The 23,685-nt window shown below is 30.9% G+C and overlaps 2 protein-coding genes across 4 annotated transcripts; both read right to left on the bottom strand.

The window, feature by feature from the left end:
- Positions 1-1,788: 1,788 nt before the first annotated feature.
- LOC107436414 (chymotrypsin inhibitor) lies at positions 1,789-13,709 on the bottom strand. Of its 3 annotated transcripts, none has more exons than XM_087153201.1 (3): positions 13,550-13,709; positions 6,973-7,169; positions 1,789-2,090 (listed from the first exon to the last, which is right to left on the bottom strand). In XM_087153201.1, the coding sequence occupies exons 1-2, from the start codon at positions 13,602-13,604 to the stop codon at positions 6,976-6,978; spliced, it is 249 nt and encodes an 82-aa protein (XP_087009327.1). In that variant the 5' UTR covers positions 13,605-13,709; the 3' UTR covers positions 1,789-2,090; positions 6,973-6,975. The 3 variants fall into 3 exon arrangements, with proteins under 3 accessions (XP_087009327.1, XP_087009326.1, XP_015903610.1); XM_087153200.1 differs by having other exon boundaries at positions 1,789-2,133; XM_016048124.4 differs by lacking the exon at positions 1,789-2,090 and having other exon boundaries at positions 6,932-7,169.
- A 5,130-nt stretch (positions 13,710-18,839) lies between these two features.
- LOC147803054 (uncharacterized) lies at positions 18,840-19,893 on the bottom strand. The gene has a single exon (XM_087153202.1). The coding sequence runs from the start codon at positions 19,596-19,598 to the stop codon at positions 18,840-18,842; it is 759 nt and encodes a 252-aa protein (XP_087009328.1). The 5' UTR covers positions 19,599-19,893.
- Between the last annotated feature and the right edge of the window lie 3,792 nt (positions 19,894-23,685).

Genomic DNA, 23,685 nt, shown 5'->3' on the forward strand with positions numbered 1-23,685 from the left:
TTTTATATATTTGATAGTTTCACAATGAAATTTCGTAAATGCTTGGGAATTTTTAAAAGCATTAATTTATATAATTGTAAGTTCCAGAATGAAATAGTTTCGTAAATTATTGTCAATACTTAAAGATGTCAATTTATATAATTGTCAGTTCCAGATTGAAGTAATTTCGTGAATTTTTGCTAATTTGTAAAGGTTTCAATTTATATTGTCAGATCCAGAATAAAATTTAGCTCGTCATTTTTTGTTATTTTTAAAGGTGTCAGTTTGTACGTTTGTGAGTTCTAGAATTAAATAATTTTGACAATTTTTTTGTAAGACACTTTTACCATTTTATACGTCGCTGTCAATGCTTGCAGGTAAAAGGCAAAAGGATTAATAAAAAGTAATTTTTTTTCAAATTCTGCAAATTTCATTATTATCTGACTAAATTATCTTTCTCAATTTCGGAATTATATATGGCTGTCTATTCTTGAGTAAATGCTTTTGTTAATTTTTAGATGAGTCAATTGTCTCAGAATGGGATATGTGCCTCAATTTCTCGACGATATCTTTATTTATTCCTAAGTCATTTTATTTTATTTTATAACCGTCGTTGAACAGTCGACCCAATTTTTGGGTTCACGACTACTAATGCTCAACCACATACCCTTGTAATTCTGAACCCAATCCAGAAGACAAGGGATCTCCTGGATCAAGTATTGGGAGAAATTAGCCTTCGAAGAAGACTTTTTGATGGAACTAACCTGCATTTGCGTTACATGGAGATGAAAACCACGAGAACCACCCACGGTTCGCCTAATGGCAAGGGGATTCTAACCTATGATTCGTCTACCACTGTGGGTATTTCATGTCAGCACTGTGGTTGGTGAAAGCCGGATGCGGAATTCGAAATCGACCAGCCATCGCTGTGATTCGAACCCGGTTCACCTCATTGGAGAGCGAATGCTCTGTCCCCTGAGCCATCACGGCTCCATTTGCAAAGTCATTGTATATGTTTGCCAACAAAAACAGAAAAACTAATAATGTAGTAACTTGTTTTTTTAAGTCTTTATTGTTTCTTAGGTAAAACATAAGAGTAACAATTTCTATACCGGTGTCAATTCAAACAGTTTAAAAGCAATATAAAAATGTAGCTTATTTATTCAGAGCTAATAGAAAAATTTATGTTGGTTCATTGGTGAAATATGTTCATCAGTACCTCAGAGGGAAACATTCATAAGTTCCCGCATTTTTTTTTTATCTTTTGTCCCATTTCTGAATATAAATGAAGCATATTTTTAATCAAAAATCTTTAATGTAATTAAAGTGTAATAAACTTAATGTAATTAAATTATTTGCATTTGCAGTTTTGTAATTTTGCCTTTTATAAAATCTTGAATTTTGCAATCAAATGCATACATATCGATTTCTTAAAAAAAAATTTGAAAAATGCGTTAACAAATAGAATTTATTACACACAAAAAATTGAAATCCAAAATTTTACTGGCAAATCGTACTCAAAGCCGGTTAAAACAATTATTCTTAAAAAATCTAATCCACTTTTAAAATACCTTTTTAAAGTTTTAAAATATTTCTTTATGTTTCAATTATCATGTGTTTTTTAATGCCAGATTTTACTCAAAAACAATCTAAGAGTAACAAGTGGATCTAGTTTCTTTTTTTTTTTAAATTCAATTCGTAATATTTATTTTTTAATTATCTTATAATTCAAAAAACAATAAATTTCAAATTGTTTTTTTAGAAAATAACAATATATTTCATGACTAAGTAACTTTTTAACACAAAGCGTATAATCAAAAAACCGTTTATTTTTTAAAAGTATATTTTTTTACATTATCACAAAAGAGTCTAATAGGCAGATTATAGCACAGGAATTAAATTTTCCTTTTCTTAGAAGTAAGAAAAGATCTTCAAAATAAATACTTTTCTTTTGGGAACACTTTTAAAGTAGTTTTTAACAAAAGACACTGAAGTGTTTATTTTTTTCAAAAAGACCAGGAGATTTTGATGACGCCAGACAGAAAGATTTAGTTCTTTTGTATAGATCGACAGAAAGGCTTGAAGGAAGAACTTCGGTATGGGTTTTTCCACTTTGTAGTCGATTTCAGTACAGAATTAAAAAGTAAAAATACACTTCAAAAACATATTGCAATTTAAATACACATAAGATAAACATAAGAATTTTATTTTGCAGCAACGATTAAAACTTCAAATTTTAACTATCTCAAAATCGCATTGAAACGAAAATTTAATGTTATTTATTTAAATCTCACTTGCAATTTCAAGATAATCTCAACAAAATTATCTTGAAATTATCTTAAAACTTAAAATTCATTTTTTATTTCATATTTTTCCAGAAATAAAGAGATAATCATTTTATAAATATTAGAAGATTTTAGATCTTGCTATTTCTCATACATATGAATGAAGTTTAAAGCTTTTAGAGGTTTGAGGGACAGACAATGAATTACAGACGGAAAATAATGATTTGGAACACTCTATGCCAAAAAGATTTAGCAATAGATTTGTAGCTTGTGACAGTTATTTTGATTAATATATGCAATAATTACGCAAAATTTCACAAGACTAGCTTGAATATTTAAGGAGATGGGAACATTTTTATAAAACTGATTGATTTGGCTTACGTTTTTTGCTATAACTTAAAAATATTCAATAAAATTAAACAGAATTTTTAGAGCAATTTAAATTTAATTACAAAATTATTGCTTTCAAATTTGAAACAAATTCCTTTAAAATCATGCAAATATACGTATTTAAAGTAGTTATCTTATGTTACGCATGCGTGGTGAAGAAAATTTATGTTTCTTTTTTCATTAATTTTGTAGTAAATCATATTTAGTATCTGATGGAGAAAGTCCGATTTGATTTCTGGAGGAATATAAAAAGATGTATTAGTTTCCATTATTTAATGTTTCCATTATTTTGTCCCCATTAATGCAGTCTGTTTAATAAATTAAACTCAGTTACTTATTCAAATCAAAAATTGTACATTTTCATAATTAATAACCTAGTAAATACTTCAAGATAAGCAAAATAAATTTCATACATAATTTCCGACATTATTTGTAAGCTTTATCTAACATTTTAATCAAAATAAAATTATGTTCTACAACTTAATAATTGCTGTCATTAAATTTTATAAAAATAAAAATAATAATTGAAATTTCATAGTTGTTGTTCCGATTCTCCTAAAATATTAACATTAGAACAAAATTTTTAAATTCAGATTTCTGTACGTATATTTTAAAACAAAATAGAAGGAGCGATGCTTTATTTTGAACAATTTCTCTACCTGACTCAGTGGATTTGTAATCTTGCTTGTCCTCAAATGAAACATTTACGCACTTCCTTCTTTGAAAGAAAATACGAAGTCAACATTGACAGTTTAACTTTGAAGTATCTTTTCTCGGCAAGATAGACAAATTACTTCCAATGCTATTACTAAAGCTCATCCCTTAATTATAGTAATTAACGTGATTGTCATCAACCAAATTACATGGAATTATTTCAATGGTGCATAAATTTATCCTGAATGAACTGATAAACTTATTTAGATAACATAAAAAAGAGGCATTTTCAGTCAAAATAACGCCTCGATAAAATGCCCAAGCATACAACTCTTTAAAATAGATTAATGATAATAAATTAATGATTTGATAGAAAAACTGTGAAGGAATTCTCTAATTGAAAGTAAATTAGATTAACAAATGATTATACGAAAAAAGGACTTAAAGAAAGAAAAAGCTATTTTACTTGATTAGCGAATCATTAAAAAAATTAAATACAACATATATTAGCAAAAGATCGATACATTTGCAGAATAAATTACTCTTTTTTCATTATAAAGTAGAGTCCGGAATTAATACTTAGCTATTAGCTTTGACAAAAATGCTTTTTTCTCATTTTTAATGTAATAATATACAAACGATGCTTAATGCGTGATGTATGTAATAGTTGTGTACATAGAGTATCAAATAAGAGTAAAAATATTATGTGCAAAAAATGTTTCTTAATGATGTATATGAAATTATACATTTTACGACAATTTACTGCAAGAAAGCCACTATTTCAGCCAATTATTGTAAATTTTTTTACACCAGCATAACCTAATAGCAAATATTGGTAAAATTCCATTAATTTGCACTTTATTGCGTTTTTGCAATAAAACTCTTCAGCCATATTAAAGAAAAAAATGGAGTGCCATTCAATTTATAAATTTTTTACATTTTTAATTGAGTTATAAAGTCTAAAAATATAAGAAAGATAATTGGTTTCCAAAAGCATGAATAAAAGTAAAAATATTAAAAACTAACGGGCTGGCAAGAGCATAAATAAAATAAACACATAAGAAGATAAATTTAAATAATAAATGCAGACGATAAAATTAGAACACCAGAAAGTTGTTGATTTTTTAGAATTAGTTTTGTGTGGAATTTGAGTTTTCATATATCCCGTTACGGGCACTTTATCTAGTTGTTTTATAATCTTTATATATCCCGTTACGGGCACTTTATCTAGTTGTTTTATAATATTTTATATATCCCGTTACGGGCACTTTATCTAGTTGTTTTATAATATTTTATCTATCCCGCTACGGGTGAGTTTCCTTATATCCCGTTACGGGTTTTTCTTGCTGTTTTATGATCTTTTCACTATCCCGTTACGGGTAATTCATATTTGTTACTGTTTGTGTTGTTTGTCAATAAAAGTTTTTATAAAAAAACTGAACAGTTCTTTAATATAGCGTGATACGCTACAGCTATATATATTTAATTGGTGGCAGCGGTGGGATCCGTTCCAGAAATGTTTTACTAAGTTTTTGAAAGAATTGGTGACAAACATTATTGTTAAATACACAAGTGGGCGACCTTTGTGCTAAAATACAAACTAAGGTAGACAACGTTAAAGAGCACAAAAATATTTTTGTGCTCTTTAACGTTGTCTACCTTAGTTAAACATTATTGTTATTATGGATTTCTTACTTAAGAAAAATTCCTGAATGAGATGTTTAAAATTGATGCCGAAAAGTGTGGAATTCGACGATACTTCGAACTCTTTGAACAGAAAGCGAAGAGATTTAGGGTGAATTTTGATCTTTGGTTTTCGTGTGCTTTGCAGCTTATTCCTGCTGAAAGGCCAGAAAGTTATGATGATGAATATTATTACTTTAAAGAAAATCTCATTGGCAATTTTCAGTATGATCCACAAGATATTCCGTGTAATAACGATCGGCAGAAGGAACATTTTAAAAAGAAATGGAATTCGCCAAGTATTGTGAAGAAATTTAAATCTGAACGTGAATGTTTCTATTGTGGTGAAATAGGACATTTTAAGAAATACTGTAGACATCGAGATTTGGATTATAGGAAAGAAAATTACGCTAGAAGTTGGAAATATAGTAACCACCAATCCGACTATAAAAATATATCACCGAATGTTTCCCGAAAAGTACCAAATTCCTTTATTGAAACAACAGTTACTTCGAAGGACACAGAATCAAGTTGGCTTAATATTGGTAAATTAGGTGGCTTTAAGTATGGAAATGTTGCCAGGAGTAATTCTGAAAGAAGCCAATCGACTTCCAAAAGAGCAATAGTCTCGCCAACAGTTGTACCAGAAGAAATGGAGCCAATTACTAAAGTAAATAAGAATGTGATTATAGATTGGGAAGAAAATATTTTTAAAACAGTGTCTAATTGGAGTTCTCCAAGTTTTGAAGAGAATAAAGGAAAAAGAAATAAAGCTTATTTTCGTAAGGAATTCGGAAAATTTGATGAAAACATTTTGAAAGTGTTAGAAATATTCTTATAGAGAATCGGAAGGAACAGAATCAAATAGTAGGAGCAGAAATAGATATGATATTGGAAGTTAGTCCATGTGTACTAAACACAGAAATAAAAAGTGCAGTACCATGAGACGAATTGGTCGACGGAATTTCTACAGAGATAGTAAAGGTGGTAGAAGAAAAGGAATATCAAGTCATCCAAGAAAAAATTGAGATGAAAAATGAAGAAAAAGATGATGGCCAAGTCAATCGAGTCAGTTTTGTGGTAGAAATTGTAGAAGAAGAAATAGCACATCCAAAGTGCCAGAAAGAAGCATCATATGCAGATATTTTTTTGTCGGAAAATTGTGAAATGGTTTTGGTTGAAAATGATAAAGTTTGCCAGAAAGGTGAAGATGTAAGAATTGAAAAGATTTCGGAAGTAAAATATAGTAAAATTCATGTTAGAACTGAATCATCAGTTATGGAAGAAAAGATGAAGATTAATTCCAATAAAGGTAGCAAAAGCTTGCCAGAGATTGTGAGCGACAAAATGGGGACTAACACATTAGTTACAGAGAAACGTAAAAGATTTTCGACTAAAATAGTATCGAATAGTGCTAAAAATAAAATTGAAACCAAATTGGTTAATTTGCCCTGTAGGAATGAACAATTTTGTTCAAGAAAGAAAACTCCAGCAGATGCTAAACAAGTAAAAATCTTTCATAAGAACTTTGTTATAAAAGGAAGTGTCCGTTACGCTAATTATAAAATGTCAATCAAAAGACACCTGCTATTTTAGAGCTGTTCACAGAAGGAAATCTGTCGTTTGCTCTGTACACAAAATTTGGAGTTTCTGAAATAATCGTTATAGTGGGAATGAGATAGATTAAAAGTAAAAGACTTGCGACCCATTGCTGAAGATTTCAATAAGCATTTGCACCTCTGCATCGCTGCAAAAGACGACCACTTTGGAAGCACTTAAATTTATTTATTAGTAAAAGCCTAATGTTATTATTATTTGCTATATTTTGTTAATTTATTTATTTTCATTAAATTCATGTTAAAAACTGTTTGCACAAGTTTTTTTTCTTGGTGCATCCTGTATTAAGAACTAAATTGCGTAGGACGGAAATTAAACGCAGATAGGTTGAAAAGTTTTATTGAAAAACATTCAGACTATGCACCTTTCAGCATTCTTCAGGTTTAACACAATGTTGATCAGATTCTCTTCGAACTGTTCCACTTGGACATCCACAACCTATGATGCATTGCAAAGTGCAGATACGACCTTGATCTTTGTAGTTTGAACAAGTATCAGGACAGGCTGAGTAACAGGTGCCAAACTTTTCACCCTTGCTTTCATCACAATTCTCTTGTCCAGCTACAAAAAGAAGTATTTTTATACAGCTTAGAAAATTAATATCATCTCATTAAAAAAACATTCTCAATTAGAACGTTAAATGTAACTCTATTTCTGAATGACTTACAGAATACCCAATCACAATCTATATGGTAAAAGTAATTTTCTAAAAGTTAGCCGACTCACTGTGCTTTCTGTTCTATAACGATTAATTATTTTAATTTTTAATAAAATAAAATAATTCAGTGACTACCGTTAATAAAATCACTTGATTATGAAATCAGTCGCTTTTTAGTACCAAAACTGAAAGAACGGAATCACCAAAACCTGCTAAAACCATCTTTTGATGTGATAAAATTATACTTGAAAGTTTGTAAAATAAAATTTTTGTAAGTCATTTGTTTTAAAAATAAATAGAATCTCTTCTGAATGAATAGAATTTGTTATTTTTTCAAGTTTTAAAAAATGTAATTAAGAATAAGATAAATAATACATTTCATACTTCCCCCACTTCCCCCTACGTACAGAAAGTAAAAAGTTACTAATATGGATTACACTTCGTCATTGTAAAACATTTTGGAATAAATTACAGTAAAAAGTATCAGTGTTCAGCGTGCCCGTACTTTTTACCGGAAAATTTATTTTTACCGGAACATGTATGAAACAAGAAATCGTATATACAGTAACTTTTACTGTAATAATTACCACAAAATCACTTATCACTCTAATTAAATACACCGAAGAGCCATTACATTATGACCACCCTGATAATAACATGTAGGGCCACTTTTCGCCCTCAAAACTGCTAGCACCCACCGTGGCATTGATTCCACAAGGTGCTGATAGGTAGTCTGAGATATCTGGTACCAAGCGCTCACCAACTGGTCGTGCAATTCCCTCACATTGCGAGGAGGTAGCGTGGCAGCACGAATTTGGTTTTCCAAGTAGGACCACAAATGCACTATTGGATTAAGGTCAGGTGAATTTGGGGGTCAAGGCATGACTTGAAAGTCACTGGAATGTTCTTCGACGATTCGACCTTTATGACATGGTGCATTATCCTGATGGTAAACACCATCCCCTGCAGGAAAAACTGTTGCCATGAATGGGTGAACCTGGTTTGCAACTATGTTCAAGTAGCTTACAGACGTCAGGGATTGTTCTATGAGGATTATGGGTCCTAATGTACCCCATGAAAACATTGTTCCTGGGCGAGAAACCATGAAATACAGAGCGAGCCCATTGTCATAGATTGAGGGTGGTCATAATGTAATGGCTCTTCGGTGTATATAATACTGTAAATTTAAACGGTAAAATTGCCTTTTTCGGGTACCCACAGTACCGGTACTCCAAACCGTAATTTGATCAGAAATGCCTTATAGTGTTTGGAAAATTGAAGGATTGGAGTTATAGATATTATGAAAGGGGTGTGTGAACTAATTCTGAGGAAAAATGTTGATGAATGCGTAAAAGTTATGAACTTCACTCTTAATCATTCAATAAAGCAAATCTATCTACAATGGATGTCTGTTAAGCATGTGATCTTTTAAAATGAACTTAATAAAAAATGAATTATTGGAAGTTATAAAAACTGTCATAAACTCTCAAATCATGCAGAACCTTTAACTTCATATTGTGCTAACCAAAGAAATAAGCCTATATTCGAAATTCCTTCTGTAAATTAAAAAATGTAGCCTTATGTTTGATGTAAATGTCAAATGCAAATTCAGTAAGAATAAAATATAAATGTGGCAATCAATTTAAGTTTTTTCAAGACGTCGTGAAAAAGATAAATATCATCTCGTCATTTCGCACATTCGTATAAGACAGAAAAATAACATATTATGGTTGTCAGTAAACAAAGAAAATACAAATAACTTTGATTCTCATCATCTTAAAATTAATGAAAGCTATAAAGTTATCTAATTTCAAATTATTTATTTAACTCGTTTTTAATGGTGCGCCAGTGATATTAATTAACCGTACCTTATTAATATTATTCTCTGCTACTCTAACCCTTTTGTTTTTCATTAATGTTCCAAATTAAAGGCTTTAGACTGAAAGTGATTGTCTTTTATTATATTATATATTAATCTAATCATACTACAGATGCAGCTATACATATTATGTACAACTTTTTGATAAGCATATTAAATTGCCTTTTTACAGTTATTATACATTAAATAAATAACGTTTACTTTCATTATAAAGTTCTCGCAAAACTGTGTCTAGTCAGCAATTCAAATAATGTATATAAAGTAACTAGTATTTTTAAAATTCTATTGCATTGTTAGGAATTATTTTTCTGCTTGCATTATTCGGAATTTCGCGCTGTTGATGAATAAAATCAGAGGCGAAAAATATTAATTAACCGATTAACTTACTGAACCAAAAATTAAATACGAATTTTAAGAAAAAGAAAACTCGTTGAAAAAGAAAACAAGTTGCTCTAATAACAGACAAAAAATATCAGGAATGAAAAAATGGAACTAAATATATGTTTAAACAATAAAATGCAAGGGATCTTTTAATAGAATAATTTTTAATTTTGATGGAATAGTCCTGCATTAACAGTAGACAAAAATGACTGCGTAGTAATCATGGAGCTTGATTGAGTGAATCGAGCTGAGAGCGGTGCGCCTAATATTAAATAATAATTAATGCGATCAGAAAGGTGGAAATCGTTAGCTGGCTGTTCACTAAGAAGAAAAGTATAGTCAAAACTACCAGATTATGATAAAATTCACTGTGTTTCTAACTCTATGGAAACACCAAAAAGATCGGTAATTTTCGCCAAAGCACTTTGGTAATGATTTTGGTAAAATTAACAATAAAATATGGTTTTATAATCTGCGATAAAATTCGTCAATTATGGAAAAATTAGGTAATTTTACCATGATACCGTAGAGCATGGCATAAAAACAATTTATTCGGTAAAATTTACTTTTCAGTTTTGTACTTTTTACTAAATGTGTGGTAATAAGAACTATAAATTTGAAGCCAGAATTTCCGATAAACCATTAATTACGATATGAGAAAATTCCCAAATGAAAGGTTTATATACCGTATTTTTTGGTTTTTATTACTTGAATTATGTTTTTTTACCTGAAATATCATTCCCATACTGTACGGTATTTTCACCAGAATTATTTTTCTTGTATCTCACAGATGACTAATCGTAAGACACGGTTCCCAGTAGAAACCCAAAGCCAAGTATTACTGGCTGCAGTCAGGGCACAGGTAGGTGACCACTTTGATCAGGCTACAAAGGGACCGAGGGTGTGTGATATTAGTCCTCAGTAAACTGTTCTACCGTAAAGTGCTTGACTTCGCTCACAGGTCGTTTTACTACCAAGGCGAGGGAGCTATCCCCTCCGCAGTGAATCAAAATTGTGATGGCATGTCTTTGAAACGTCCTTAAAGATAAACGTAAATGAACTACAACTACAAATTCGGCTGTCTTGTTATTTAATGTTAGTTTATAACCGTCGTTGAACAGCTGATCCGATTTTAGGTTTAAGACGACAAATGTTTACCTCCTCATCTTTGTAATTTGTAACACGATCCGGAAGACCAGGGAACTCCTGGATCAAGTATAGGGAGAAATTCGTCTTCGTGAAGGACTTTTTGATGTAACTGACCAGCATTTGCGTTGCATGGAGAGGAAAATCTCGAAAACTTCCCACTGTTAGCCTGAAGGCTAGGGGACTCTTACCCATAATCCGTCTATCACTGAGGATATTTTACGTTAGCACTGTGGTCGGTGCGAACCAGGTGCGAAATTCGTACTAACCAACCAACGCTGGAATTTGAACCCGGGTTGCCACAATGGAAGACAAACGCTCTATTCCCTGAGCTACCTCGGCTAGACAAGCGAAAGTTTGTCTGTATGTATATTCCCTAATAACTTAAGAATTGGAACACAGATTTGAATCGTGTTTTTTCGTCCTTTTTTTTTCGACAGCTTGCAAATTTTTATACCCTGGTTTGAAAACAATCCCCACTTTCCAGCGCAATGTAATTCGGGGGTAAAATCGAAAATTCAAAATTTCTTTGTTGAGAAACTTTTTTTGATATCTTTTGAATGGTTTCACTGATTGGCTAAGCGTTTTTTGTTACAGTTTGCTTATATTTTTGAGATTATACTGCCATTTTTTCAAACCTCTCTTTGAGTTGTTGGCGTGCAATTTTAGAAAAAATGGGTTTTTTATTGTTTCAGCTTACGATATGATGAAACCGTACCAGCCGTTCCAGCATCGTTACGAAATGTTTAAAAAATAAATACAGACGATATAGCGAGAGAAAATGAAATGCCTAATTAATCTCGCAAAACTAATAGTTTAAATGGTGAAATAAAAACGCATTCTTGAAACAAATACGCAAGTTAGCGTAACTTCTATTAGCGAAATTTCTATTTACATTTTTTTAATTATTGACTCTACGATTTTCAATTATGAAATACTTGAAAAGCTGCTTATTTAAAAATTTGTACCAGCTGGTTGCATGAGACAGGTAACATGTAATAAAGTAACCAAAAAACTTTTCAGGAGTGATTATTATGCTACAAAGAAAAACTCCTATATGTTATAGGAAACTTACTTTCCTTAGTTTATTTTATTTATATATAGTGCATGCCGTACATATTTTCCAAATCCTTCTAAAAAAGGTTTTAAACAAAAAATTAAAAGTTTTGAAAAATTAAGATTTGAGGTGAAAGTTTTGAAAAATTAAGATTTAAGGAGGAAAAAACCAAACTGCTGCCAAAATCTGTTGAATCACTATTGAGGAAAATGAAATTTAAACATACAATCTAGTTTAATTTCCCGATTGAAAATTTGCGGTGTTCCAAATAGTCGACATTAAATTCCTTTTAATTTCTTTAGACAATCAAACACATTTCGTTTTGAATTTTTGAAAATTTACCCAAATTTTAAATGTTAAGCGACGTAAAAAAATCGACAAGCAATCTTTGTGAGTAACTGGAACTTCCTTTTTGGAATATCGAGCTATCTTAGCATATTTGTTAATCTTTTATTTAAAAATGAAAACTGATTGAGTGTCCCACCGATTCTTTTATTGTTACCTTTGTTTTCCCCCTCTTTTTCTCTCGCGCTTTTCAACTTAGTTTGTCTACGGTAAGAACTCCCCCTGCCACAAAGTCTGAGGCCATCTGCTTTATAGAAGCAAGAATAGCGCATTTCAGGGTTGGTAACTTAACTTTCACTCTAGGGCCAACACAAAAGACCGGAGAAAAAGATTACCTTTCTCTCGCATCCCCGAGCCTAAACAGTGATACCACACCCTTACGTTAAATAGTTATACCTCGTTACCATAGTCACCGCCACGGGTCCAGATGAATGGCTAGGGGAGTTCCTACTTTAAACAAGCTATACCAGTCAGTATTCACATCATCAGCAGTTCAAATTGGGAAAAAGCCAACGCGAATCACATACAAATAGCGGAAGCTAACCAAATTCTGAAGGTTTGAATGTATAGCAGAAAGAATTTCTTTTGGTATTTCATAAAGAAAATGAGAGATCAAAAAACATCTTTAAGGAAATATACCTTTCTTATTGTCCTTTTTATGAGTTTCCCTTTAAATTTTAATCATTTTATTTTCAACTATCATTTTATGTATATACATATATATGATTTGTATAAGCCTTTAAGTGATACGCGTGATACTTTGCAAAGTCAACAAACCGATTATAAGCTACTTAAGGATTCGAAATTTTTCCAAAACTTCTCGGATTATTCAGAAATGTAAGGTAATAGTACGAAATCAAAAACAAATTACGTTAGATTTTAAAAACGCAGTGCAGGCAATAGAACGTTAAGTGCAGGCAATAAATATTAAAGGAAAATTGTTCAAAGGCATATATTTTGAATTATGATCAAAACTAGGAACCATGGTCTTTTTTTGTGTGTGTTTTATTAAAAAAAGTAATGCTATTAATTCACGTTAAAATTAAGATTTATGCTTGTATCCGAATTAGAAGGCGAGGTATGCTGAAACTTGAATTACTTCAAAGCTTTAACGCAACGTGTCTCAAAAACATGATTATTTTATACATCTTACTTTGTTTTAAGTAAATTAAATTATTTGTTTTTAATTTTGATTTTTCTAAAGTAAAACTAATAGTAAACAAATTAAAGTAATAAATTGTCAATATTAAAGCATAATATTTTCAGTTATATCAAAAATTAATATTTAATTTTTTCAATTGCTTTAAACGGACAAATTTTGTTTACTCATTAAATGTCACAGCAGCACACAAAACTCAGGAGAATATTTCTAAAATTTGCTCCGAACTTGGTTTTAATTTTTGAAAAAGACAACTTTATAACAAATCTTCAAGATATTTCTGCATGAGTTTTTTTTTATAAAAAGTTTAGCTTACCTTGGCATACTGCAACAGCAACAGCCAATGTGACGAATAAAAAGAAAGCTTTCATCTTGTATAAATTTTAAAAAGAGATTCTGAAGTTTCTTTTCTATTCGGAAATGTTTTACAAAGAATTCTACAGTAAATTATGCTTATATTTGGAATAAAAACTATTAAAAACAGCTGGAAAAACGTACGTGACCTTGATTCAAAATTTATTGAATTTGCTCTCTGTTTTATATTTCATCAATTCTTTATAATGTATTCATTGTAATTATAACTTTTTATGGGATCGCTAGACTTCGTGAGTTGCTTCAAAAAGTTTTCCTTCCCTTTTTATGACTATCATATTGTTGAGTTCATTCCACTATTTTTTTTTCTTGCGTTTATTTACAAATACCTTTACTTACGATCTATCATTTCGTACTATTTACAGTCATTTCTGATCAGTTGATTCGAATAAAGTTATGACATTCTACATAAAAGTATGATATTTTATTAGTTTTTTTAATATCAGAAGAGTCTTTAAAAATGCATCGAATCATATTTAATTTTTCTATCAGAATTTTATTTATTCTCTTTGCTCAAGCAGCATTTACGTATTAATATATTTCATTCTTATTTATATTTGACCTTTTGTTGTCCTTGATTGAAATTTTCATCTTTAGATATCTGTTAAAATAATTTTTGTTAAAGACACTGAAGTGGTAAAGCCACTCTAAAATTTTGAAAGGAAAATAATTATGTTTAAAGGGGACTTAATACTATAAAACAATGTACCCAATATTTATTTTAAACTAAGTGGTTTGAAACTAAATTTACGTAATGAATAGTAATTTATTCTGATAATTGTCATATTTTAATGCTTAATAAAACTTTAAAGTCATGTTAAAAAATATAATTTTATATGTATATAATTTTATTGGTAAGCTGAATACAATTATATACTCGTAGGAAATAATTAAAACATTTATTCATCCTTTCTATAACCTGTCATATCACCTATCAAGGTTGACTAAGTAATGTACTCCCAATGGACAACTTACAAAGATTTCACTTCACCGAATTTCTAATTTTTAAGAAACCACTCACAATTCAAGCTCAATACAAATAATTACAACCGATTACGAAAATCGCTAATAAAATTATGACAATTAAATTGCCTATTTTGGTTAATTTGTTAATCATTAAATAAAATATCAGTGATCATAAAAAAATAGTAATTGCAACATTTATATAGCACTCTCCTTGCATTAAAAAAAATTAAAGAGCTCAACGGCTATTGTCCAAATTATAGTGACAGGAACAATTCAAAAAGAATCAAACTGGTGATTAAAATTTTGCTAACAGTTATGGTTTTTACTATTTTTTTAACTTTGTGCAATGCGCAAAATAAAAAAGTGAACACCCTGAATAACTTTTGATCTATTTTTTTCGGCTTATTCGGACTCAATCTTAATGGTTTATGTCTTAACCTTACACAAATTAATTTCGAATTTTTTTTTTAAAGTTTTAGAAGGTTTATCAAAGCTAAAGTTTTAAAATTACTTATAAACTTAAACATTTGAAGAGGGTAACAAACTTCAATCGAATTCATTACAGAGTAAATAAGTTAGTAAAAATTTTGTACATTAATTAAGAACACACAACAGTTAAAACAGAAATCAATATTTCCCGTTTCTGTAAAAATAAACCCAGTTCACGCATTCCACTTTACCTATATTCCATACCAAGAAGTCTTGATGATCTATATTTTCAGATTTTAAACTTAGGGTTTCGGCAAGATAGGGAAATTGAGGTAAATAGAGAGAAGAACTAAATTATAGTAACAAGACAAATAAGGTATTGTTTTGAAGTGTTGTTTCATCGCTTTTATACAAGACATCTTATTCAGAAGGTTAGTAAGTAAGTATTTTATTTATCGTTTCTGTTCTATCTTTTTCCTGTAGCTGTTGCCATCCAACATATAATAAAATCTTTATAATCATCTCATTAATCGATTCAATTATCGATTAATAATAATACTACAGAGTATCCCCCCAGTGTCAGAGAATTATACTCTGAAACGACATAATATTTTACATAAAATTTTGAATATTACTCTATTTACATCATTGAAATTAATATTTTATACTGAACAACCTTGCTTAGCTAATAATGTTAATAACTAACATAAGTTGCCAGTTTTGCTGGAAAGTGTACATGTCTTCCAGACCTAGTCACAATTTTGTCGGGTTCCTTGGGAGAATGATTTTTTTCTGTTTGTAAGGATTTGGAAATTCCAGGTTTTACAACCCGTAAGTTTGATTCAACCTTCTCTGTAGTAGGAATCAAATATGCTGGCTTTACACGGTCTATGGACACAGTAGATTGCCTGCCATTTAGTTGAATTGTAAGGTTTTTAGCTGATCGCTTCAAAACCTTATGTGGACCTGTATAGGGTTGACATAAGGGAGGTTTTACACAATCCACTCTTAAAAACACGTGAGAACAAGTGCTTAGTGAGGGATTAACGTAAAATGTAGTTCGCCCATGAGCAGATGTTGCAATTGGATTCAATTCACGCATGGTGTTTCTAAGACGATCAACAAAAATATCATCACATGGTGGAATGATGGATGTTTCTAGCATGTCGCTTGGAAGTTGAAGAGTTGTTCCGTATACCAGTTCGGCACACGATGCGTTGATATCCTCCTTTACAGCAGTACGGATTCCTAAAAGGACTGCTGGAAGTACTTCTGTCCACTGTGAGTTTTCATGCGCTTTTATTGATGATTTTAAGTGGCGATGAAATCTTTCCACAATGCCATTTGAAATGGGATGGTATGCTGTCGTACGAATTCGGCTTGTTCCTAACATTCCGGAAAATTCACGATATAAAGATGATCGCATCTGAGAACCTTGATCTGTTGTAATTATCGAAGGGCATCCAAATCGAGATATCCAAGTGTGGAAAATTGCACGACAGATGGTTTTGGCTTGCATGTCCACAATCGGTATGGCTTCTGGCCATCGTGAAAATCTATCGATCATTGTTAATAAGTAGCGGTAACCATCAGATGAAGGTAACGGGCCTACAATGTCGACGTGTATTTGTTGAAATCGAGCATCAGGTAAGCTGAATGTTCCTAGAGGAGCTTTGGTGTGTCTTTGAATTTTAGAACGCTGACAAGGTTCACAGCATTTCACCCATTCTTTTATGTTTTTCTTCATATTTGGCCAAACATATCTGGCACAGATGAGCTTAGTAGTAGCTGTAATACCAGGATGTGATATGCCATGCAAGTGCTCGAAAATTTGTCTTCGAAATGTTGTCGGAATGAATGGGCGTGGAGAACCATTTGAATTGTCGCATATTAAGTCAATGTCTGTATTTTGACATGGTTTGAGTTCAAGATAAAGAGAAGAATTTTTATTTTGAATAATATCTTGAATTTCTGCATCAGTTTGTTGAGCCTTCGCCAGATCGTGAAAATTCAGAAAATTCGATTTAGTAATTGAATCTAATTCTATACGCGAAAGTGTGTCGGCTACTATATTTTCGGGTCCCTGTACATGTCTAAGGTCAGTTGAATATTGAGATATAAAATCTAAATGGCGCAGTTGTCTTGGGGAACATTTATCCGGATTTTGTTTGAAGGCATAGATTAGTGGTTTTTGATCAGTATATATTTGAAATTCTCTGCCCTCTAACATGTGTTTGAATTTTTTTATTGCCGAATAAATCGAAAATAACTCGCGGTCATAGGTTGACCATTTTTTTGAGAATTATTTAATTTCATCGAGTAAAAAGCTAAAGGCTCCCATTTCCCCTCTGAAAGTTGCATTAATGAACCCCCTATTGCAAAATCCGATGCGTCGACCCATAAGCTTAAGTTTGCACCAGGAATAGGGTGTTTTAAGAGGGTTGCCTGCGCGATTGCTTCCTTTGCCTTTAAGAAGGATTTTTCTGCGTTTTCATTCCATTTTAATGGCTCATTTTTGACCTTAGAATGATTTTTCTTTTTATTTCCTTCTAAAAATTGTATTAAAGGATTAAGGATATCAGCGGCTTTTGGGATAAATCTGCGATAGAAATTAAACATGCCTAAAAATCTGCGAAGTTGTGTTAAATTGGAAGGTTGAGGGAATTCTAATATGCATTTTACGCGATCGGGTAGAGGTTCGATTCCTAATTCTGTTAATTTAAAGCCTAAGAAATTTAAAGAATTTTTACTGAATGTACATTTTTCAACATTGATACAAAGACCATATTGTTCTAATCTTGCAAATAAATTCTTAAGGTTTTGTATATGTTCACTATGATTTTTAGACGCGATTAATATGTCGTCGACAAATGCATAAATATTAGGTAAATCTCTAGTGACTTCGTCAATAAATCTTTGGAATGTAGCTGCTGCGTTGCACAGTCCGAACTGCATGCGTGTACTTTCGAATAGTCCAAAAGGTGTACAAATGGCCGTTTTATGAATGTCATCAGGGTTAATTGGAATCTGGTGATAGGCCTTTACTAAGTCAATGTGACTGAAAATTTTGGCGCCATGCAGTTCAGATGTGAAATCAGCTACACAAGGAATGGGATATTTTTCCTTCACTGTTTGTGCATTTAGTGCCCTAAAATCACCAACTGGCCTCCACTCCAGTGTTCCCTTTTTTGGGACCATGTGAAGTGGGGATGCATAATTACTTCTAGATGGTCTTATGTGCCCTAATTCCATCATTTTTTTAAATTCTGATTTTGCAATTTTTAGTCTATCCGGAGCTAATCTGCGAGGTCTTGCTACTACTGGAGGACCTACCGTATTTATAAAATGAAGGGTGTTATGTTTTACGGGTTGATTGGGATCCGGTAATTTAGTAATTGAGGGAAATTCTGCTAAAAGTGAATGAATCACGGAATCACCTGATATTGTTTTAACTGAATGCAAAATTGTTTCCTTAACGTGACCTTTTGTTTTAAATTTAGTCGTCAAATCTCTTAGACATTTATTGCGTAAATCTGGCACTAAGGCAAAAGAGTGAAGGAAATCGGCACCTAAAATTGGCGTCGTAATATTAGCAATAAAAAATGACCAAGAAAAAATTCGTCTTAATCCGAAATCTAAAGAAAGTGTTTTTTGTCCATAAACATTAATTGGTGTAGAATTAGCAGCGAAAACTGTTTGCAGAGGATTATTTCTTTTTTGAATATAATTTGCCGGGAGAATGGACACGTCGGATCCAGTATCGACCAGAAATGATAAGTTTGTTGTCCGGTCTCGAATGAACAGGCGACGCGATGTTTGTGGCAAAGAACATGTCGCGTTTATTCTTCGCCAACTCCGTTTTCCCGAAACTTACATGGCATAACGCATTTTCCTGGTTTACATTTGTTTCCAAAATTGCGATGGTACCAGCAAACAGATGAATCTCGTTTTTTAACACTATTACTTCTGTTCCTGCGATAAGGAGAACGAGAGCGAGAAATTTCAAGTTTGTCAATTCTTTCATTTAATTTTTTTATTTGGCGAAGTAATTTCTCTTCCATTGAATTTGAATCGTTTTCAGTTATAGAGTGGGTTTCCATGGGAACTGGCGTGACTTCTAATATCTTATCGGAAATGTCGGCTGCTTTTTCTAAAGTTAAATCTGAAACAGCTGCTAAAATCGTTTGTACTGATGTTGGCAAACGCTGCAAAAATAATTCTAACATAAGCTTTTCAGGGACTTTTAATGTTTCTGCACGACGTTTCATAATCCTTAATAGTTCGGAAGGCTTCCTGTTACCCAGTTCTTCACCAGACAAAAGTTGGCGAATTTCTTGTTGCGATGACTCGCCTGATCTAACAATTAATTCTGTTTTTAAATTATTGTAAGGATCTGTAGCATCAGGATTCATTAAAATATCTCGTACAATCGATGCAATCTCTGGCGGTAATTGAGAAACAATGTAATTATATTTGGTTATGGATTCTGTTATAGGTTTGGGAGATGCCAATCTAAACGTGCTTTCACACATAATAAACCAAAGAGCAGGATCTGATCTGTTATATAGTGGTATTTGTACAGCACTTACCTCAGACATGGCGAAAGAAGTCTGAATGGCGTCACCAGATTTTTTTTTTTCAAACTGAGATCAGAATCAAACTAAACAAAATTCTTGATGGGTATAATTAATATCAATTCAAATCGTCCGCATAGTCACCATTGAAGTGTTGTTTCATCGCTTTTATACAAGACATCTTATTCAGAAGGTTAGTAAGTAAGTATTTTATTTATAGTTTCTGTTCTATCTTTTTCCTGTAGCTGTTGCCATCCAACATATAATAAAATCTTTATAATCATCTCATTAATCGATTCAATTATCGATTAATAATAATACTACAGTTTATTACCGATTTTCCTTCTACATTAAATCGAATGTGACTAATTTTGAGGTGATGGAAACAACAGTTTGGACGTTAGCATTATTTCATGTCCAAAAGGTAGAAATCTTAATTTTATTACTACATTTCATATTGCCATCTAGAAAAATTTTCTATATTTACCTATGGGCAAATTTTCTAGATAGCAGTATGAAATGCATAAATAGTTTTAAAATAAGCATCAACTTTTGGTACTTTTAAGCATAAAATTTTTTCCTATAATAAGAATATTTCAGAAGGAAAGGGTAACTAACTACTAGTCAAAAATAGTACTTTTAAAATCTTACAGATTCTGAACTATTTGTTTGTTTGGCTCATGTTTTGTTTAATAAACTTCAACGTAAAAAAAATAATATTTTTAAAAACCACGTTTTAGTAGTGGAGAATAATAATTAAAAAAAATTTGAAAAACGAAAAACGTGGGACGCATGAAATACATAACAGTAATGTTATATTAGTGTGTGTATGTGTGCTCTTGAGAATATGTGTATGTATATCTGTAATTGTATCTGAATGTGGATGTGGAATATGCTTGTGTATATGCATATGTACGTGGATGAGTAAGAAAATGTGAATATGTATGTGTATATGTACTGTTATGTATTTCATGCGCCCCACGTTTTTCGTTTTTCAATTTTTTTCTTAATTATTATTCCCCACTACTAATGTTATATTAGTGTGTGTACGTGTGCTCTTGAGAATATGTGTATGTATATCTGTAATTGTAATTGTATCTGAATGTGGATGTGGAATATGATTGTGTATATGCATATGTATGCGGATGAGTAAGAAAATGTGTATATGTATGTGTATATGTACTGTTATGTATTTCATGCGCCCCACGTTTTTCATTTTTCAATTTTTTTCTTAATTATTATTCTCCACTACTAAAACGTGGTTTTTAAAAATATTGTTTTTTATTTTGAACTTTTTTATTTTGAATTTTTTTACTTTAAATTATAATTTTTTTAATTTTTTTTTTATATTTTTAAAAAATTAATTCTTTTCAATTATTATTCACTACAAAAAACGTGGTTTTTAAAAATATATATTTTTATTTAGATTATTTTTCTTAGTCAAGATTAGTCAAGACTACAACAAGACCACTACTAAAATAATAGAACTTTCATTTTAAATTAGGGATACAAAAATCTTTATAGAAAAACAATACCTTTACGACTTTCATTAGTTTTATGCTGATGACAACCAAAACAATCTGGAAATGAATGAGGAAAAACTGGATCCTACCACGTGATTCTTCAGCCAATAAAAATACTCCGACAATAAAAATCTTTTCACCTGACATGTAATAATTTGAAATAATGGAAACGACAACAAAAGACAATCTCGAAAATAATTTTTTTTTTAAATTTTAATTTTATTTTACTTTGTATGTTTTTTTTCTCTTCATTTTCATGCATTGTCATCCAATTCAGAACTATGTGCTAAATTTGAAGTTCGTAGCTAGTCGGGAAGTTAGTTTTAAATCGATTACAAAATTCCGCCCGGACAGACATACACTAAGGCAAGTTTAAATAGTCGGAAGTGTTCGAATATCCCGTTACGGGTTTTTCTTGCTGTTTTATGATCTTTTCACTATCCCGTTACGGGTAATTCATATTTGTTACTCTTTGTGTTGTTTGTAAATAAAAGTTTTTATAAAAAAACTGAACAGTTCTTTAATATAGCGTGATACGCTACAGTGTATACATTTTTGATCTGATTCAGTTATGTAAGTAATTTCCTCTTAGTGAACAATTAGGCTTATTATCGCATGAACAAGAATGCAGAGCATATAGGATTTTTTTTTTATTACATGTTCTAATATGACATACATAAATATTCCTCTTTGCTCCGAATTGGAGCATCAGGTTTCTATCACAGTTTTCCATCTCACTCTATTTGTGACCAGATATTTTTCCTTTCTCTTTGTCTTTTCTTTCGTTTTCTATTTCGTTTGCAAACGTCCTGCTCCAAGCATCTTTAGGTTTTCCTCTTTTACTATTGCCCTGAGGGTTCCAATCAGAAGCTTGTTTTTCTTTAAATTTTCAGGTTTACGTAGAACATGATCATTAAAATTTCAATTTACGTTTTTTAATTTTCATATCAATCGGTTTCTGTTTTGCTTTTCTAAGAATTTCTGCATTGCTAATTTTATGGAGCTACATCATACACAATATTCTTCTTAAACAGTTGTTAATAAATGCTTGAAATTTTTTCTTGTTATTTTTATTGCAGTGCCGTGTGTCAGATCCATAGAGTGGGACATATTTAACATTTGTATTGAAAATTCTAATTTTTGTGGAATTTGTCATGTTTTTGTTTTTCCAGAATTTATTGAGAATGGCGTAACTGCTTCAGGCTTTGTTTAATCTATTTAGCATATCTTCATCAGTTCCATCTTCATCAGTTCCTCCCTTTTTGTTAATTATACAGTTACAGTACGTAAAACTGACTACCTCCTCCATCCTATTATTTTCTTAGACTAACATGTCATTTGTTCGTCAACTGTTTAGGATGAATTTTTTCAAAATTTTAGCTTTATTTTGGTTGAAAATAAGCCCCATTTTCTTTATATCTACGTTTAAAATTTTTGAGTCTGTTTGCCTGTCTTGAAGGGTGTTGATCAGTAAATATATGTCGTCTGCAAAAGCAAGAGCAGTAAAATGATATTCAGAAAAGTTCCATCTTATACACCTTTTACTATCTGATACTCCCTTCATAATTCAGTCAATAGCAATTAAAAAGATTGTTGGAAATGTATACAACCCTGTCTAACACCGCGATAAACCTTGAAAGATTCTGATCGTTGGCTGGCATGGATAACTCGTATATATATATATATATATATATATATATATATATATATATATATATATATATATATATATATATATATATATATATATATATATATATATATATATATATATATATATATATATATATATATATATAGTTCAAAATGAAGAATAAAACAAGGAAAAATTATAGACATATGAAAAAAAAGGGGGGGAATAATAAGTAAAAAAATAACAAACAACAGTTTGTTTAAAACAAAAAAAATGAAAGGTTAATTAAAAAAAACCGGAAAAAAAGATATAATTTTTTCTTCAGTCCACACGATTATATCCGCAAAACGATTATATCGTGTGGGCTGAAGAAAAGATTACATCTTTTTTCCGGTTTTTTAATTAACCTTTCATTTTTTTTTTAATAAACTGTTGTTTGTTATTTTTTTACTTATTATTTCCCCCCCCCCCCCTTTTTTTTCATATGTCTATAATTTTTCTTTGTTTTATTCTTCATTTTGAACTTATCTAATGAGTTCTGTTTACTTGCAGCTTATATATATATATATATATATATATATATATATATATATATATATATATATATATATATATATATATATATATTAAATGATAAGCTTGAAACAGATGTCTCTTATCAATTTTAAGATATAAAAGTCGGTCTCTAACAAAGATCCATAAAAAGTCAAGAGACCAAATAAGAGATTATTTTCTGAAGTTAATGGGCAATAATTCATAGATGAAGTACGCATTAAGATAGCCCCAAAAATTCCACAATGGCAGAATAGCGCAATCCTTTTAGCGAATCAAAATCTCCAAATTTTATCATTTGAATGACGCATCATTAAGATAAGAATATCCTTGCAACCACCTCCCTTTTCAGAACCTCCCTTTAAATATCAAGAGCACCAAAAATTCATGGCTTTTTAACATT

The sequence above is a fragment of the Parasteatoda tepidariorum genome, chromosome 10 (assembly GCF_982258835.1).
Source record: "Parasteatoda tepidariorum strain Cologne lab strain chromosome 10, Ptep-v5.0, whole genome shotgun sequence".
NCBI lineage: Eukaryota > Metazoa > Arthropoda > Arachnida > Araneae > Theridiidae > Parasteatoda > Parasteatoda tepidariorum.